General features: G+C 40.1%; 2 protein-coding genes across 2 annotated transcripts; both read right to left on the minus strand.

Moving 5' to 3' along the window:
- Nucleotides 1-4,303: 4,303 nt before the first annotated feature.
- On the minus strand, nt 4,304-6,573 carry LOC308365264 (F-box only protein 4-like; the record flags this gene model as incomplete). Its single annotated transcript, XM_080838641.1, has 6 exons — nt 4,304-4,387; nt 4,875-5,062; nt 5,447-5,577; nt 5,783-5,852; nt 5,943-6,163; nt 6,359-6,573. 6 exons carry the CDS (start codon nt 6,571-6,573, stop codon nt 4,304-4,306), a joined length of 909 nt encoding a protein of 302 aa, XP_080694767.1.
- Nucleotides 6,574-8,424: 1,851 nt separating this feature from the next.
- Nucleotides 8,425-16,177, minus strand: rimoc1 (rab7a interacting mon1-ccz1 complex subunit 1). Its single transcript, XM_080838305.1, has 6 exons — nt 16,070-16,177; nt 15,025-15,134; nt 12,447-12,593; nt 10,556-10,687; nt 10,021-10,135; nt 8,425-9,282 (listed from the first exon to the last, which is right to left on the minus strand). The coding sequence occupies exons 1-6, from the start codon at nt 16,161-16,163 to the stop codon at nt 9,047-9,049; spliced, it is 834 nt and encodes a 277-aa protein (XP_080694431.1). The 5' UTR covers nt 16,164-16,177; the 3' UTR covers nt 8,425-9,046.
- Nucleotides 16,178-19,925: the final 3,748 nt, after the last annotated feature.

Raw genomic sequence — 19,925 nt, forward strand, 5'->3', positions numbered from 1 at the left:
TCTAGCTAACTTTAAGCATAAATAAAGAATTCTAACAAGCACACGGCATGCAAACACATCTTTGAAGAGGTGAACACACATACAAACATAAGATTTTCCATGAAACCCCAAAAGGTTTACTTAATTGAAGAAAACATGCGTTTCGGTAGTGACAATTCTTAAGGTTACACGTCGATTTTCAGACTTTGGAACACATTTATATAAAAACTATGGGATTTAGCTACTTACCATTCAACCATGAGGGTCAGAGATGCAGTGTCACTGCATGGTCAAAAATGCAGAGTCGTGGCTAAAACACAGGCTCAGCCAATGGACTAAAACTCTTGTGTTTCGGTAGTGACACGAAAACTAGGGACATGATTTTTTGAGTATAGAAAATTGATTTAAAAATTAAACCCACAATAAATCTATATATTCCAAGTTTTGTTTCAACCCAAGTATAAAGATCTTTGAAATTAAATCATTGAAAAAAATCTAAAAAAATTGAAAAGTGTTATTTAAAGGCATTGAAATTTAGATGTCAGGGTTGGGGACAGCTACTTCCCAATAGAAAGTACCCTATAAATGATGATTTTGTATATATTTAGCTTATCACTATCTCATGAAATGCATTGGGTTTATATAGACCATAACATTTTCTAATTAAATATCTATGCCTAAATACCTAATTGTTTTGTTAATAGTTTTTATTGTTGAGGGACTGCATATTACACGAATTCGGTAGAATGGCCCATATATGTCTTTTGGAGAGTGTAATCCTGATTGAGTCTTTGGTCTTTCCACCTTAAGGGTTATATGGGGTTTCTTTCTGGATTTGAAAGCAGCAATGACATAGTGCCAGTTTGTGGTGAGCCCATTGATAGCTGGCATGGACAACAAAAATGCTTGGCATGACGACGCCTTAGCTATTTCAAGGAGGGTCTTGTGAAGCCTGCTAAGTAGCATATTATGTCCCTAAGCCATTTCTAAGAGCAACTGGCATGGCTGTTACCAAGGAAATATTCCTTCCTTCCAACATAGAATGTGTGGTTTTATGTTCATCTTTATTTGTCCTCGACATTTTTGTTTATTTATATAGTAGCGTAGCTCATCTATCTCTCTCTTTTTGTCTTGTTTTTACTTCAGCATTGTATTATTTGGTATTTTATTCCTTCACTGTCATTGCTTTTTAGATCCTATATATTTGATATGTTCTGTATGTTTCTAGTCTTTTTAATCTTTTACTCTATTCTGTTGTTCTTGTTAATTGAAATTGTACATTGATTCACCTTGACTGGGAAACACATGTTGTTTTTAAATGTACTATATAGATAAATGTGACTTGAATTGACATTTTGCTATTTGGACTGAAAACTACTTTTAATGACATTCTGGGAACCATTTTATGAAAGCACTTAGAGTCATGTTTTTAGGCACTTTAGTCAAGATATTTGCAATACTGAATCAGATATTGATATATATTGATAGATATTGATCCCTCTCTGGATCCTGAAGTCCTCTCCAACTACAGGCCCATCTCCAATCTTCCTTTCCTATCAAAGGTTCTGGAAAAAACTGTTGCAGCACAACTCCAAGATCACCTCAAACTTAATAATCTTTTTGAGAAGTTGCAGTCAGGTTTTCGTACTGGCCATAGTACAGAGACAGCCTTGGTCAGAGTCACCAATGACCTCCTGATGGCAGCAGACACTGGCTCCCAATCTCTCCTCATCCTCCTGGACCTAACAGCTGCTTTCGACACAGTGGATCACAGCATCCTCCTCCACCGCCTACAATACACCATTGGGCTCTCAGGCAATGTGCTAAACTGGTTCACCTCCTACCTAACCAACAGAACTGAGCACGTCGCCTTGGGCAAAAACAAATCTTACACCCACAACGTCACCTGCGGCGTACCTCAAGGCTCTGTGCTGGGCCCCACCCTCTTCTCCCTCTACCTGCTCCCCCTGGGTAATGTCATCAGCAAGCATGGGATTTCCTACCATTGCTATGCTGATGACACACAGCTCTACATTAGGACAACACCCACTTCTGCTGCACCTCTGCCAACATCTACTCTGACCACCTGCTTGGAGGAGATTGAGGCGTGGATGAAGGTAAACTTCCTACAGCTGAACAGTTCGAAAACGGAAGCCATACTAGTCGGCACACCACATCAGCTCCGCTCTTCCACCATCACTAGCATTACCTTCTCTGGCCAAAACATCTCTCTCTCCAAATCAATTACCAACCTCTGTGTAAAAATGGATGCTGAATTGACTTATGACACCCACATCAAACACCTCTGCAAGGTTTCATTACATCACCTCAGGAACATTGCCAAACTCCGTCCATCACTCACACTGGCAGATGCAGAGAAGCTTGTCCACGCCTTTGTCTCCTCCAGACTTGATTACTGTAACGCACTCCTCATTGGGATCCCTGGCAAGAGCATACAGAGACTGCAATACATCCAGAACAGCGCTGCCAGGATCCTGATGAGGGTGTGTAAACACGACCACATCACCCCCACCCTGAAAGCACTTCACTGGCTCCCAGTCCCACTCAGAATTGAGTTCAAGGTCTCCCTCTTCACCCACAAATGCCTATACGGACATGCTCCCCCCTACCTCAGGGAACTCCTCTCCCCTCAGACCTCCTCACGCTCCCTCCGTTCTGCATCTGCAAACACCCTTCAAGCCACCAGAACTAAGCTCTGCACCAATGGGTGACCGGGCTTTCTCCTCTGCTGCCCCAAGGCTGTGGAATGCCCTCCCTGACCATCTCAGGGCCCCACAGTCTACTGACGTTTTTAAAAAAGGCCTAAAAACTTATCTTTTTTTCAAAAACTTTCTGCTAATTATGTTCATTGTTGTTGTTTTTATGTGAATATGTAGCACTTTGAGATCTATATGATGTAAAGTGCAATACAAATAAAATGTATTATTATTATTAGATATCCTTTTTAAAAATCAACATACCCTCTGAAGTTTAATCTGACTTGCTGTGGAACTTCAAAAAGCAACAATGGTAATGAGCTGTACAATAAAAAATTCTGTGAGTTTGTGTTTTTCCATTTTATCCAGAAAATTAAAAGAGATACAAATTTGATTTGACAGGGTAAACAAACCAAAACAAAGGATGGTTCATTTGAGAAGTTCAAATATATGACTAAACTGTTAATCAAAACAATGCACTACAGAACATATTACCACTGCCTTTGTAACCTCAAACTGACGGAATCCTGGAGGAACCGTGTCCTTAGATAAAACCTACCAAATCAAACATTAACATGTGCTAAACAAGAAAGGCAATAGTTGCAATAGAAATGGCATCTTTTTATTTCAATAGTTCACATTAGTTGCTTGGACAGAATCAGCTAACAATGTCTGCAAACCCCCACCTTAAAAAAACCCCCACACATTTCAAAAGCATAAACAGCTTTCTGGTCAGTTCAACCTCCTTCAGTAAATGCAGAACTGTGCTGCCCCCTGGTGCCCAAAGTATAAACATCATCACAGAAAATAGAGCGCCCGCTGTAACCTTTAGTTTTCTGAACAGGACAAGCACCTATGATCTGAGCAATAGGCCTCAGCTATTGCTTAATCAATACCTCCCAGTTTAAACAGCGATTTAAACAACCAGAAGAGCAACCAGGGTTTGAAAACAACCAGAAAAGCAAGTGACATATAAGTAAACAGCAGAACTGGAAACTTTAGATTGCAAATTGTATCCCTCTGCCTCCTCCTGTGTAAAAAATGGCCATGTGTCCTCGAATTATATGTCCAAGTCTGGTATTTTTATAATTCACAAAAGCATTTTCCAGGGCATTCCAAGTGGGCTGGTGGCTGGAGTACCCACATTATCCAGCGACCAACAAAGACAAGAGTAACTGAATAATAACCAGATGTGGTCAGTGTCAGAGTAAATCGACTTCTATGCCATCGATTTAAAACCAATAGAACTATTTTATGTTTTTTTGGGCTGTAAACTAAATGATATGACTGTGAGGAAACATATCAATACTGGTGTTAATATTGACGAAATCACCAATTTTATAAATATCTGCATTTTATAAAAATGGCTCAACACAACCTTGCAAGTCTAATGCCGAGGTGGAGTCAACCATTTGGGACTTCTCTACGTCATGAAAGGGGCGCCCATCCCTTCCCCAGCCCCCGTCTCTGGGGGAGTCTCATTTTCATTTGCTGATCGAGACTTGTCATTCACAGGAGTTTGCGCGTTTACAGGAGTCACCACTGTTAGCATCTTAATGTCACCTGTCAGCCTTAACAACGCCTATATAAACTAGGTCTCTCCAGGGCTAGATTCTCATACCAGCCTGTCTGAGTAACCACATAGTACCATCCAGAAAGCCTGACAGTGACTCTGCCACTGTGTCCTGCACCTGAAAGAATACAAACACATCTTCTGATGAGGCCATTGAAAGGGAAATGTTCATCACAGATATTTGCATGTTAAGCGCTTCACTAGTAATGAGATAGTGAGATAGATTTCATATCTTAAAAACAACAATGTAAAACTCTTTCAAACCTTTAAATTGAATGTTTTTACATCACTTGGTTTCACATATTCCTTTAAATATATTTTATCACATCACAGATTTTCTATAATACTAATTCTAGACTAATGTCAATAATAACCAATGCTTATACTCTAAATATTCACCTCATCCACACCATTCCCAAAGTGAGTCTCTATATGCTCACATCCTTCATTATGTGTGACATCAATGGCTATGCAGGTCTTTTAAGTCTCATTGTAAAAAACTAACTCTGTTGTTGTCAGTATGACCCCTTACAACAAGATGTCCTGTGTTGAATGTTTACACACACAGGAACACACAATAAGACAACAGAGTAACATTTTCTCACCATCCAGGGGTTTGGCAAGAGGCTGAGCTTCAGCCGCTGGGCTGTTTTCAGGCATGGGACACGGGGACACCCAGGCCCCTCTCGGGACGTGCAGGACAACACCAGCAGGGGCCGAGAGGAGGGGCCCCACACAGGCTCCAGCATGGCCGTGATCTGAGCAAACTCCTTCTCCATCGCTTCATCGGATTCTTATACACACACACACACACACACACACACACACACACACACACACACACACACACACACACACACACACACACACACACACACACACACACACACACACACACACACACACACACACACACACACACACACAAACAAACAAACAAACAAACACACACACACACACAGACAAATAGTGTTTGATGGGTGATTTATAACACAAAAATGGAGCTGTAGTTACAACATCACACGACTGATGTGCTATGAGAAGAATTACATTCCAGATACAAGTTCTCAGTTGCACCTTGGTGGCGTTTATTCCCAGTTCTAATGCAGTTTATACTGTAGGTTTCTGTTCTGACTTTAAAAGCATTAACATCTGTCAATAACCGCCTCGGTCTTACCTCTTCCCCGCTCTGCATTAACCACAAAGATGAATCCGTTCACAGCTTGGCACACTTCCTGAATGTTGGGAGTGAGGCTAAACGCAGGCCTCCCTGATTCTGCATCTAAACGAGCTCTCTCCCTCTCTGACCTGAAAGGCAGAACAACAACCATTACCAGATTCAACACATAAGAATCTACTGAACTCCCTTTGGAATATGGATTCCTCCTTTCCTCTATCATCCTCTTCTTTCTACTGTGGACCTCTTATATTTACATGTTTTTTATTTATTTCATTGTTATCTTTATACGTCTGTATCATGCAGGGTTCAACCGTCAATTGAACGAGGTCTCACCTGTCAGTTGAATAAAGCTCTGTTATGTTGAACTTGTGCTTGCCACTGTACATAAAACTACACAAGACAACTAAACAAAAACAGAAAACAGAGACATCTTAAGTTGGTTCTTTACGAGACAGGATTATGCAGGTAACACTTGGCAAAAACACACACTTACCATTGATTTGTCTTTGGGTCACCCCTGTGACTGTAAGGATGTTGGGGGAGTCCATTATGGTTGTCACCCATGAAATCTCGAGTTGTTCCAGTCCAGGTCCAAACATGGCAAAGCGTGGTTCGACCGTCACCACCATGGACTTCAGGAAGGAGGTCACTGTTTCATATGCTGGCCTTGACTGATGCCACAGGCCACGACACGCTGGACAAGCCCTGAGGTAACTGAATGCAAGGAGAGAATATTGTTTAATGGTCAGTGAGGGCTGCAGCCTAGTCAAATCAACTGGCCAATGTATTTTTTATCCAGTGTGGAATGCAGTGTGTTTGTTTTGATGAACAACAAAATTGTTCAGAGAAGACAATGTGTGGGATACTTGCTCATCTTAACAACCGTGTGCACAGTTGCTCTGTGCTTACTCAGCCATAAAATCTCGGCTTTCTGAATATGACCTCTCCCACAGAGCTTTCTCGAGACTCTCCATATCAGGCATTGAAAGGTGATCAATTGATGACCACAGAGGCAGATCCCGCAACAGAAAATATTTCCAAAGAGAAGGGTGTCGAATCCGTACTCGCCAATACCGACTGGTACCTCCCAGTCCGCAGAGATCTTGAGGGGACAGGAATGTCATGATGAGGAACTGTATTTCCACCTAAGAAACAGCAGTAAGGTTATCCTCCTGAATTCTTTAAACGTGTCAAACAGAGTTAAAAGGTAGTAACAGAAACGAACAAACATGTTTATATTTACCGGTAAGGTGTCCAAACCACCCAAACCTTCATGCAAAGAACTATTGACAACATTCTTTGGACGCTTCTCTCCAAATAGTCTGTTTTTAATAATCCGGAAGTGTCCTTTAACCACAGATTCATTGCCAGGTTTCATTGTAGTCATGGAAATAATTTGTCATTTGATTCTTGAAGCCAACAAACTGAATGCTAGAAATGTAGATACACCAAAGGAAGAACGAAATCTTCCGCAAACAGTGAAAGTTTCACGTCTCTGCCAAACGCACACTGAAATGTGGATAATGTAGTCACTCACGTTGGCCACATCTTCGTGTACAGTATCGCTCCGCAGTCACTACGCATACAACATACTTTAGCAGAGACGCAGTTCTAGCGGTAGTATAATGGTATAAGAAGGTATAATACAATAAAGTAATTCTATTTTAGTAAGGAATAAAACAAAAAAAACATTACTTCTGCATTACTTCTAGACTGTCAAGACAAAACAAACATGTATCTAAATGTCATCAGACAAACAAACAAAAACAACAGTGGCATTCACAGATCACACTTATGTATACATTCAACTTATACAATTTAATGAGGTCAACCTGTACAACCCATTATTTTAGCTTCTTTACCTACCTTTATTTTCATACACGAGAAAATAGTCCTGTTCTAAAAACTAGCCACTTACTCTGAAATTTAGCTTAGCTCTAAATTCTTTGCAATAGTAATGATTCTCACCGTAGATCAGTCTGTGCTTAGGATTACAATGATCACTGAAGAAGATGCTCTCACCTCATCTAGTGTGGTGGCCCCACTCAGTTGCAGACTTCGTCAGGGCAGCAGCCCATGGTTGCTTGAGTCCAGTTTAGCAACAGTGGACCTTTTTCTTCAGTCACTGCTCCTTGTTCAGTAACTCCTTATGGTGCTTAATCAGTTAACTCTGTCATGTTAGAATCCAAACAGAAAACGAGAACAAAAAACTTCCCCCTTTCCAGCCCAATCAGCTTGGCATGAAGCATATTGTCTTTTTGTAGTGGGTCAACTGATTTTACACAGAATCTTGTCCCACCCCATCAATTTTTGTCCAATCTGACTACACAAAAGAGTGCTTATTCTATTTTTTGTCTTCTGAAATCTGTCTGGAGTTGAGTATAGTTTGGATTGGCCTGGATAGCATTTGAGAATGAACACATATACATAGTTGAAATGATGGCTGTCCTGCTTATATGGATATAGCCTATATGTCTTTTGGAGAATGTAATCCTGATTGAGTCTTTGGTCTTTCCAACAGCTGAGCTTTTGGACTCACTTCCACTGCCTTTGTGAGTCTGTCAAAAGACACCAGAGCAGGTACTAAAGCAGTGATATACTTCCCAGTCAAACCACAACAGGAGTTCATTTAAGTGAATTAGAGAGATTTAAAGGATTAATCAAGTGATAAAGTTAGTGATATAACTGGGCAGTCAATGTCGCTGGTAGTGTCACAGGATGTTCACTCAAGAAATCATGATATGTAGGATTGGGCCCAACGAGAGGCTTGTGTCAGCTCAATAGGCCTGTTAGTCTATGGCCACGCTGAAGACTACTCTTCAAATTCACTGGTTCTGACTAAACATCTAATTTTCATTCAAACTCAAATTATATTTCAATTAGCTTTGCAAATAAATATGAACATAATTTAAACGGTCAAGTCAAAGACAGAACACAACTGCAACAAAAAAATAACCTGACACCTGATGTTTTTTAACCCAAAATTTATTTTGATGAGAACATTAAAAAATGAAATGCACTTTTGAAAGAATACCAACACAGTACAGTTCTCCATTTAGAAATGTACTATCAAAATATCAAAACTCTCATCGGTTCACAACACATTTTGCCAAAAGTGGAGAAAGGTGTACTTTTTACATTACAAGCAAAGGTGATACAAAGATGGCATAACAAAAACTGCTTGCATTTGAAAGGGTACTGAATATGTAGAATTAACATATCTGTGGTATGTGTACCTTCTGTCATATATAAATGTAATTAATTAAAATTAAAATAAATAAATAAAAACAAGCAAAAAATAATAAATACAAAACTACTGTTGTGTGATGTTTCTCTCCCAGAAAGGTTATCGCTTTTGTGATTGTTTAGATTTATATCTTTTATATTATACTTTTCTTTCTTTTTTTAAAAAATTAACCACATTCTCAGAGAAAAGAAATGTCCAGCCAGAAGTCTGGAATCTGGAAGGTAAGTGCTTCTTTTATTTTTTTCCTCAAAGTTTTAGAGAGTAGATTTTTTTTTTAAAGGGGACCCATTGCTGTCCCCCTTGTTCCCCAACACTCACGCAACAGTCACTCTGACCCCAATCTGCCATGTTTATTGTAGAATGCTAAGGATCTCCTTGGCATTCTCCGTGTTCCAACCTTGGCCATGGAGGGGGCCCTCGCATGCTGACACGTATTTATGCAGGATCTGCGTGCCGATGTCCCGGAAGTGCAGCCGGTCCTCTTTGCGCTCCATTGAGTCCACATTGCAGTCCTCGTACTTCACTGCCCAGAAACACATCTCTCCAATATACATCATGGTCAGCAAATGGGTGTCTGAAAAGATGCCTGTAAAAGATCAACAGGAAACCATTTTAAAGCATCAAGGGAGGACACAGCTTCAAGTCTGGCCTGATGTCATTTCCCAATCCTCTCGCCACCTCTTCTCCTCCCTGCTTCCTATCATATCTCCACTGTCCTATCCAAATCAAAGGCATAAAAAGCCCAAAAAATAAATCTTAAAAACTAAAATTAAAATTACATTAGGTATAAAGACTGCTGAAAATGTTACCGATAAGCCTGATGCATGTTGCAATAATTCATATCCATGTAAGACAAAAAAACGCCAACACAACAAATATCCAAAAAATAAGTATCTGACTGAAAACGCATTGCTTTGCTGCCCCAGGTATTTGCAATGTCCTTCTATATCAATTCTACATCTATGTTTGAATTTTTTTGATGCAATTGAGTTTTAATTCAGAATTCTTGAATATCTGATTAAGCTCAATTTTCAAGAGCACTGAACTTAAATGGTCATAATCAAGTCTCTATCGAGACAGCTGGTGCTGCAAGGCTAGATATCTAACTTCTCAAAACTCAAATCAAATGTTCTTAAAACACATGTTTTTGGCCAACATTTTGAACATAACTGTATAATAAATGTAAATGCAGTGTGTAATGTAATTCTTAATAATCTTTACCTTCAGACAGAAAATTTGCCGTTGTGTTTTTGGCCAACTTTTTGAACTGAACTGTATAATACATGTAAATGCAATGTGTAATGTAATGAATTATAATCTTTACCTTCAGACAGAAAATTTGCTGTTGTGGAGTCATGGAAAACTACACCATCATTAATTTTTACTGAGTTCCGTACTTGCAACATCCTCATGAGGTATCGGACACCTTCTTGGAGACACTGAAAGATGCCAATAGAAATCACATACATCAATTCTGTATGCAATGTACTATTCTTTACATCATTTATGCATCAATACACAGCTGCAATCAAAAGCCATTACAATATATCTTGGTGCATTTCCCTATGTCACTTGTATCTTTGGTCAGTGTGCTATATTCAAATGCCACTTGTTTTTTTCTACAAGGGACATCCAAGACCACTTATGGTTAAAGTGAGCTGGCTTTAATGTGACTATAATGAATGGTTTCAGGAGGACTCAACCACGATATATCGGTCTTAAAACAAGGAATGGAGAAAAGGCACATAATGTAGAAAAAGCATTAGACCAGTCGATTTTTAAATGTGAAAGGCGAGTCATTTTTGTGAGGGTGTAACTCAACAATGACTACCAGACAGTTAAGGTTTTCCTGCACCAACCTTGAGAAAGGTGGCCTTGTTCTGCTTAATCCACTGCTTCCTCTGGTGCAGGGTGTGGCAGTACATGTAGAGCAGAGCCCCACGCCTCCAGTACAGGCACTCAAGCAGCTCCAGGCCCAGCACCGACTGCACCTGAGCCAGGGGGAACAGAGGACCAACCACAGAGAAAGAACATTAAGCATATTTTATACTGAGTAACTTTATTTAAATGAGCAACCCCCTTGGGCATTCTTCGTGCCCTGTGGGCAAATTGCTGCCTCACATGAACCATAGCATGTCTGGCTCCACCCACCTGTTGCTTTCCAAATCAGTTTTTACTGGTATTATACCACACTATAATGTATATTATTATCATCATCATCATCATAATCATCATCATCTAGACCAGGTTAGGTGATAACCACTTTCAGGAAAAAATTGGAAAATGTTGTTTAATTTAGGGTTGTTAACCATTAATCAACGATCCCATAAAGACTATAATCAAAAATCCTAAACTAAAATAATGAATGGTTAGTTGGGTGGTTCCTGATAACCAACGATGAAGCGGGTGAAGGGGAGTGTGGTTTGGGACCATTTCACATGAAAAATGGAGCATTGCAACCACTGTGACACAATGATTAGGTTTATTACAACAAGTCCTCCTGTGTACACTTTAAAGAGTCAACATCCAACCTTACTGGCAGGCGAGAGTTCCAGTGGATTCGAACAAACCATTACTATGAGAGGCACGCTAACTAAATCACAAAACTAATATGTGATGACAGTTAACATTTACATTTAGTCATTTAGCTTTTTAAACTTTTTTTACTAGAAAACGACATAGAAAGAAAAAGAAGTGCGGGACTGTCACTGCTTAAGTGCAAGTTAAGCCAAGGTGCCAGTTAGAAAGGGAGGTGCTCTCTGAAGAGTTGGGTCTTCAAGAGCTTCTTAAAGGTAGAGAGGGACGCCCCTGCTCTGGTAGTGCTAGGCAGGTCGTTCCACCAACGTGGAACTACAACTGAGAATAGTCTGGATTGCCGTGCTTGCACAGGCGGCAGTGCCAGACGACGCTCACTGGATGTGCACAGCGTCCTGGGTGTAACATTTGCCCTTACAAGAGCATTTAGGTAGGTGGGAGCAGAACCAGTAAGCACTTTGTAGGCAAGCATAGGTGACTTGAACTTAATGCGAGCAGCTACCGGCAGCCGTTGGAGCTCAATGAGTAGCGGGGTGACATGTGCCCTCTTTGGTTGGTTGAACACCAGACGTGCCGCCGCGTTCTGGATCATCTGTAGTGGTTTCACCACGCAGTCCCGGCAGGCCCGTTTATGACATGGTGCCACTAAGCACAGCTGATGGTGAAGGTTTACGTGGACTAACTTTCTTGAGCCAGGATATTGCTTCCCATCCAGAGGCACACTGACAAATCAACTGGAAGAACTACACACGGAAAGGAAGGATTCATTAAATATACAGCTGGCTATGGTTGATGTTGCTATCACAACCGACTGTTGGACTGCGTTGACAACAGAGAGCTACATAACTGTTATATGCCACTGCATAGAGGAGGACTGGCAGGTGAAATCAGTGGGCCTGCTCATGGAAAGCATGGCAGTTCGCCATGCTGCAGACAACTTCGGTGTTAATAAATAATTGATTACTTGTTCATTACTGTTAGCGACTGTCGATCAAGAGAAACTTTTAATACCTTTAAATATTTGCAACCCTTAATATGCAACCCTAAATTAACTGGAAAAAACACTTCGGAATTGGAAATTGGAAATGTTTTTGATGAATCATGACAAATCCCTGAGATAGCCCGCTGCATGAACTCAGATTTCACATCTCGACCATGACCAAACCATCCCGAGTCATTCCAGCAGGCAGGCGGGGGACGTGTGGCGGCCATTACCTCCTGTGCCGGTGCAAGTCTTCCAGACAGCACCTCTGGCTCTGTCAGATCCTGCAGCAGCTCCTGGATCTTGAAGGGGGAGCATTCTTCAGGGAACTCCTGGTCCACCAGCTTATTCTCTTCATAAAATGTGATATCAAGAATTACCTGCATGGATGGGGGAAAGCCAAAACAATATCATGGTTAATTTTTTTTTAGTTATAAATCTGTGTGTGTGTGTGTGAAATATGAATCAAGGGAATAGGTGGCTGTATTCTTCTGAGAATTAATGTTTTAAAATATGAATGGATGAAAACTGTTGCCTAGCATTACACAGCAAAATATGTATTAAAAGGTACAGTCTGCAATCCGATACACTTTTTGTTCTCAAGGTCCTCTAGCCGTCTGGTCATGCTTGCAGTCGAAAAAGCTCCAGTGTTCATACAGTCCTGGCTTGGTAAATGGTAAGCAAACATAGTGGCTCAGAACAAGACAATCCTAGCCAATCCACACACATGCTTAAGGAGCAGGGAAGGGAGGGATCAGTACTACAACCTCTCAAAACCGAAACGTTAATGCATTTTTATTCGGACCCCTTTGTTTGGCTTGGAACACCTTCTGGTACGTTTCCTGCAGTTTTTTAGAGGCTGGCCATAGAAGGGCAGTTTTGATGGAGTTTTGCAAAAATGTGTCTGAATAACTATTATTCATGTATTAAACATGAATGAATACTACCATGTTTCATTAATGGACATAAAGCAACAGTCTCTGTTCGTGCCAGCTTAGAGGAGTCTAAAGGTTAAGTTTGACCAAGTTAGTTTTTTTTGTCATTTAGGCACAGTACGACATCATGCCACTATCACTGTAAATGACCCAACCATTGCATTTGTGAAAAGAACAATTACAAATGTGTCCCTGTTTACTGTAAAACAACTTTACAAAAAACAAATACAAAAGCTTTAAACATGAAGATGGGCAAGCTGATGCAATCTCTGAAGTACATTGTGGGGATGGCACAGGGTCTCCCTGAGCAACCTCAACTAGCTACCCAGAAACCTCCAGAGTTACTTTGGGTGGTAGTAGTAGGGATAGGCGCGCTCTACTTCCAAAAAATAAATGCGTTTTCTGGTGCGAGTAAACGAATGTTAACTTTGAGTAGAATAAAACCGCACTCTCAAGCTTTTCTCATTGATATTAAAGACCAGTTTATTTCCAGACGCGTTTCGGCCTAAGCCATCGTCAGTCTGTTACTTTTGGAAGTAGCCAATGACTGTAAAAAGTATAGATAGCTTACGTTATAAAGAAATGAATCCAAAAGTCGTCCATATTGGCAAAACTGCAGCCAGAGTCTGCACAGTAAGTGATGTTTGCAGGCAGAGCATGTGTAGTAAACAGAAAATTGTCAGGTCTGCCTGGAACTGACCATATTTGGTAAAATCTCCAGCCAGTTCCTTCCAGAGGCTTCATTTTGTACAGTCACTGGTAGTGGCACTCATCCTATTTGTGGACCCAGGTGGGAGTGATTAACTCAGTGACCGCCTGGCTTATGAGAGCCCACTAGGAGTTAGACACGCAGCAGGGAAGCAAGGGCGTCAAGGTGCTGGTGGTGGAGGATAACTTTCCTAGCTCAATTCATTAACTTTAAGTATGGTACAATAACGGCTTGTGTTTCCTTATGTATGGTTTGGTTTTGTGAGAACTAAATGGAACTGGTGTGCAGAGCAACCCATCATAGTGACATCTTGCTGCTGCACATCACTAGTGATTGGTTCTGTGTGACAATTTGGAGTGCATCTGCACAAAAAGAAATATGACGTTTGGATGATGTGTGTAATATCTTTTTAACAGTCAAAAAGATATTTAATATAGTTAAATAGCTTGAAAGTGTATGAAGGTGCCTGCCTCTTTCATTGAGACTGAAGCTGCAGGCCAGTAGGTAACCAAATAGTCTACTGACACAGCGCACCATAATGCTACAGAAACAGGTTGCCTTTGCACTAATCACTGGCATGGCAATTTAGTAAATTAAGTTAAGTTTATGTCAGACATTTAGTCTGATGTATACCAGCATTTTTATGAATACGACCCAAGATGTCATTTAAAGCCATTCCTTTAAATCTCAGTTCATCAATATTCCTTTGCAGCCTTCCTTTCCAGATATTATTTTTACTATTTGCTTGCACTTCACCAAGTCTTCCAAGCCAAATAAACCTGTTATACCCTTATGTCAAACAATACACATCTAGTGTATACTGTCCATCAGGTGTTTTTTTCACAGATAGAAAAGCTACATATTTCAATTCTGCACCGCTGGCCGATCTCATCACCAGTCTTACAAAACTTGCAATTTCATGATTCCTATACAAAACAGTGCCTCGGTGACCGTTTTAAAAGACTAGACCTAAATGATACGCCTTACACAGTAAAACAAACATCCATTATACAGCAGTACGTTGGAAGTCAATACAGCTCTTATCACAAGTCCTTTACAATACTCAAGGTCTCAATTACATAATTTTTCCATTACTTATCTCATTTCAATGCGTAGGGAAGAAAAAAAACAATAACATCAAGTATTGGATTAAATAGGCTCTTGTACCTGTGTGTAATCCTGCAGCAATTTAGGGAGACTGCCACTCTCCCCCCCTTGTCTGTAATAGTTTTTCAACTTGTCTAGAATGGCAGATGCATTCTGTAAATAGTCATCATCTAGGGAAAAATAGAGTTTGTTAATTGCTTACGCCCATTGTATATATGACATTGTCAACAGGCATGGCTTAACTACACAATCTACGTAGCCAACATCGTCTCTTCAGTAATTAAAATGATTATTTGATTGGTCTTTGCAGTATGTCCAGCCAACACACCAAGGCGGCAAGAATTACTTTTACCTTGGTCCACGTTTTTGTGCATCTGAGTCATGCCAAGACAGCCAACACCAGCTACCTTGTTTTATGTTAACGTAATGTACTTGGTAACATTGCACTGCCTTGCCACCAAAGAAACGAACACGTTATTTCCACCTAGCTAGCCATAAGTTTTTCCCCATGTTTGGCCACAGCTAACGTTAGCGTTATTGCCTGTAAACATCATGCGGCAAGCCGAAAAGCCAGGGGGTATACTTAGTCAAACACGGTGGTGAGACATTACTGCCTAAATTAATACTAATTGCCACTATTTTCAGCACCTTCGAATATGACACCGTTAGGTTATCAATTATCATTATTTTGACTAACGCGGTGTGTTAGCTACGAATTGCTAGCCTAGCAGCAATAGCTAGGAACTGTTTATGATGACGTTCCACACACTAACGTTAGCTGCTACGATAACTAGCTGACATGCTAATTCACCTTTCACGTATCAATATCCTTAATGGTAAATACAATGACCTTTAATGTATTGTGTAAATGCACAAACGTGTCAGTAACGTTATCAAATCCCACAACTCATACGGTTTGGCTAAGTTAGCTACACAGCTGGCTAACTAGCCAGCTAAACAACAACAGCAGCAGTAAAAGTGAGCTAGCTAACGTTAGCTAGTCAATAACGAGGCTTCAATGATGACAGCAAAATCCTAACGTTTAAGTCAAGTGAAATGTTAGTTCCGGGAAAAGCGATCAGCAATTCAATACATGTCGCATTACCTGGCTTTTCTGTCTTTAAGGTGGCACACTTGTTGTCCAACTCAAAAATCCTTCTTTCTAGCTCAAAACCCTGTCGCCTGTAGTCGTCGGCCATGACTGGAAACGACAGTCACGTGATAAACTTATTATTCACGTGCTTTGGCAAAGCAGGCCTTGTTCACAAGCATCATGTAAACAGGCAGGCGCCCAGAGAGGACTGAATCCACATTGTGTGCACCAGTCTTCGATGCATTGCAAATAAGATACAAAAGGATAATGTTAATAGTCCAGGCAAAGTAACGTTTTATGACAGACTAATTGTAAAATGTTTTTTTTTCCAGCAAAGATCACATCTATGAGGTGTCCAGAACAACATACTAAAAGTCCTATGAAATCAGAAATGTGTAAAACAATGTAATTGCAAAAATGTACACTAATCGAATATGCCCAAAATACACCCAAAAAGGCTGAATTGTATTCCTTTATTCCTACCACAATAAAACTTTACATAGTTAAAGTATAAATGAAAAGTATTTTTTTTTTAAATTACAAGTTTCACATGAGCTCCACACTTATTGAATATGTCCTAATTTGCATAGGCAGAAACACCATTGTATGACAAATACATCGGCCCAATCTTCATCGAATCATCCTACTGCCAATGGGTGATGGCAATGATGCTTTTAGACTGGCCTCTAAACTGAAAACTGCCTGGCTTGGTAGTACAGGGTATCCCCTCTGGTATAGTCTTCAGGGTCACGGAGGCACACAAGCCCCCCCACCACGGCAAGGTAGCAACAACAGGGGAGGTTTTTAGAGGTTAGAGGACAGTCTAAAAGCAGCATTGCCATCACCCATTGGCAGTAGGATGATTGGATGAAGATTGGTCCGATGTATTTGTCATACATATGAATGGTGTTTTCTGCCTATTAAAATTAGGACATAAGTGAGGAGCTCATGTGCATATTCAAATGAATTTAAAAAGAAACTTGTAATACAAAAGATGTTTACTTTTCATGGGCACTTTCATTGTGTAAAGTTTCATTTTGATAGGAGTAAAGGGAAAAAATGACATTTTTGGGGTGTATTGTTGCCTGCCATTATTAACACACATCACGGATTGATGAGAATTAAACATATTTCCTCAACCAGGATTTCTTAGGACTTTAAAAGTATGTTGTTCTGGACACCATGATATAGGCTGAAACAAATATTTTAGAATTAGTTCTATTTTTGGCTCCAAATGACTTTGCCTGGACTATAAGATTACATTTAGAAGTTCTCAGGCTTTATCTTTGCCTGTTCTTGAGAATTCAAGCCAGTATACCTCAAAGCCATAAAGTCACTTCAGCTACCCCCTAACCTGATTAAGGTGCATATTTAACACTTTGATAGCACTTTGACAGTTGCATTTATATACAGTATGACTGATATATTTATTTTTGGCCAAGGTTTTATTTCACTTGTCCCTTTGATCTTGCTATGACTATACTATTGTCACTTACACATTAACTATAGGCCTAACTGAAGAAGCTTAGTTCTTTTTGGCTGGAGACTAGGCCTAATGAATATTTTTCATCTTTCTCCTTCATGTAATACTAAAAGAGCAAGGAACAAATTATGCTTGTTTTGAAATCCTCATGTCCCACTCATCACACTCAAAAAATACCCACCTCAAATACCCTTTGTTTTTACAATGGATCAAGATATGTAGATTGCAGTTCACATAAAGCGGAGATTAACTATGGCATGCATTCTTTGGCACCCCTGTCTATTAGAATCCCAATTTTTACCTCACTATCAAAAGCCCTGAGTGGGTCACGGAAGCACACAAGCCCCCCCACCACGGCAAGCTAGCAACAACAGGGAAGGTTTTTAGAGGTTAGAGGACAGTCTAAAAGCAGCATTGCCATCACCCATTGGCAGTAGGATGATTGGATGAAGATTGGTATGATGTATTTGTCATACATATGAATGTTGTTTTCTGACTATTCAAATTAGGACATATTCAATAAGTGTGGAGCTCATGTGCATATTCAAATTCATTTAAAAAGAAACTTGTAATACAAAAAAAAATACTTTTCATGGGTATTTTCATTGTGTATTTCATTGATAGGAGTAAAGGGAAAAAAATACATTTTTGGGGTGTATTGTTGCCTATCATTAATTATGGCATGCCTTTTTTTGGCCCCCCTGTCCATTAGAATGCCAATTTTGACCTCACTAACAAAAGCCCTCACTAACAACTGGTGCATATGTTCAACAAACATGGCTGTAACTACCTTGCTATGCACACCCCGTTGGTGAACGACCAAACGCAGCAAAGCACACCACCAGGAGCGTTACTATAGGGGGTGCAGCAGGTGCGGCTGCTCCTGGGCCGGTGGGTCTTTGGGGCCCGTAGCCGGGGGGGTTTCGTGCCCAAGAAAATATCTGCGCAGGGGAGGGGAGGGGGCGTGGTGGCGGCGGTTAGTGACATACCCTGACAATTTTATAGTTTTAAGTGTTGTAGGCTGAATATCTGCCCAGGGGGAGGGGGTGTGGCGGCAGCGGTTACAAACATGGGGCACGGGTCTGTAAAATATTTGGGAACCACTGACTAGGGCCTGTCATAATAGCCTGCAGCTGGGCCCTTCGTAACTACGTTACGCCACTGCACACCACATACACTTTCTGAATGCTAAACTCACCTTTGAGAAGCTAACACCTATGTTTACAAGGTTCAGAGTTAAAAAGTCAACTTCCAAAATCTTTACAATGTGTTTTTGTACAAAGTCTGAGCACCTCTGAAACTAGGTTTTTGTATGAGTATGTTTAGATTTAATTTAAATAGAATTTTTTTTTTTTTTACTACATTCCTTTTACTCCCATATTATTATTGCTGAGGACTTTTGAAATATAATCATACATGCCACTTTGGCCTCATTGTTTTTAGTTAGGTGAAATATACAAAGATATCAGGCATGTCAGACTATCTAACAGTCACAAACAGGCCTTAGGGTCTGAAGTGTTAATGATCTTCATAAAGTACACTCAAAGTTATCCACGGATCATTTCATTAAGTGCAATGTAGGCTAGACATTAGAAACCAGCAGGTTAGAAATTAGCCTGACCAGATTGGCTGTTACTACACTATTTGTGCAATTTAGACATTTCTAGTGCAGCCACACTTTCTTTTCGTTGCGATTTGCAAACCGAAACAAAACTGCGATGGTAGCAATACTTACAAACTCTGTTAGCACAATTTAAAACCCACATAATACCAGGACAACAGAAAAAACTAATATAAAAGCATGCATTTTAGACACAGGCATACACTGGAACAAAGGTCATATCATCCGGCTGGGGGTCATCAAAGAACAGTCAACAACACCTAATGACTAACATTGCACACAACTCATTGTCTTTAATTATCTTAACTTAGTATTATAACTTGTAAGATTGTACTACTGGTTCTGAGAAAGTTAATGTTTGAAACTAGAATTTCCATAATTATAAGGCTGTTTGATCACCACTGACAAGTACAAAACTTCGTTGTCAAAGTCAGAATCAAGACAGATGTACTTGTCTTTAGTCCGGCCACACTCATTTTAAGATGAATTTCTTCAGGCTAGATATTTTTTACTTGTTTTAAAAAAAGTCTAATTTTCCTGTTCTGTTGGCAGATCATTTAGCTTACTTTTTTCTTGTTTTTGAGAGCTGAATCTTTGCAGTTAATGTGGATCAGTGTCGCACATATTGACAAAACTGCAGATTTGATGACCATCCAGTTATATATATAACTTAGTAGACTAACATGGCCGGGCCAGCACTGCCACGGCTATTATGTAGGCCTTTCTTTCAATACATTACAATAATGATGATCCAATCTGAATTT

This window comes from Sprattus sprattus (genome assembly GCF_963457725.1).
Source record: "Sprattus sprattus genome assembly, chromosome: 5".
Classification (NCBI taxonomy): domain Eukaryota; kingdom Metazoa; phylum Chordata; class Actinopteri; order Clupeiformes; family Clupeidae; genus Sprattus; species Sprattus sprattus.

What these genes read in the sequence shown, in the direction of transcription:
- rimoc1 (XM_080838305.1), bottom strand. Translation starts at nt 16,163, where the DNA reads ATGGCCGACGACTACAGGCGACAGGGTTTTGAGCTAGAAAGAAGGATT. An exon ending in CTTAAAGACAGAAAAGCCAG is followed by an intron (nt 15,135 to 16,069) that starts GTAATGCGACAT and finishes ATTTTTCCCTAG; the next exon opens with ATGATGACTATTTACAGAAT. An exon ending in ACAAGGCCACCTTTCTCAAG is followed by an intron (nt 10,136 to 10,555) that starts GTTGGTGCAGGA and finishes GGCATCTTTCAG; the next exon opens with TGTCTCCAAGAAGGTGTCCG.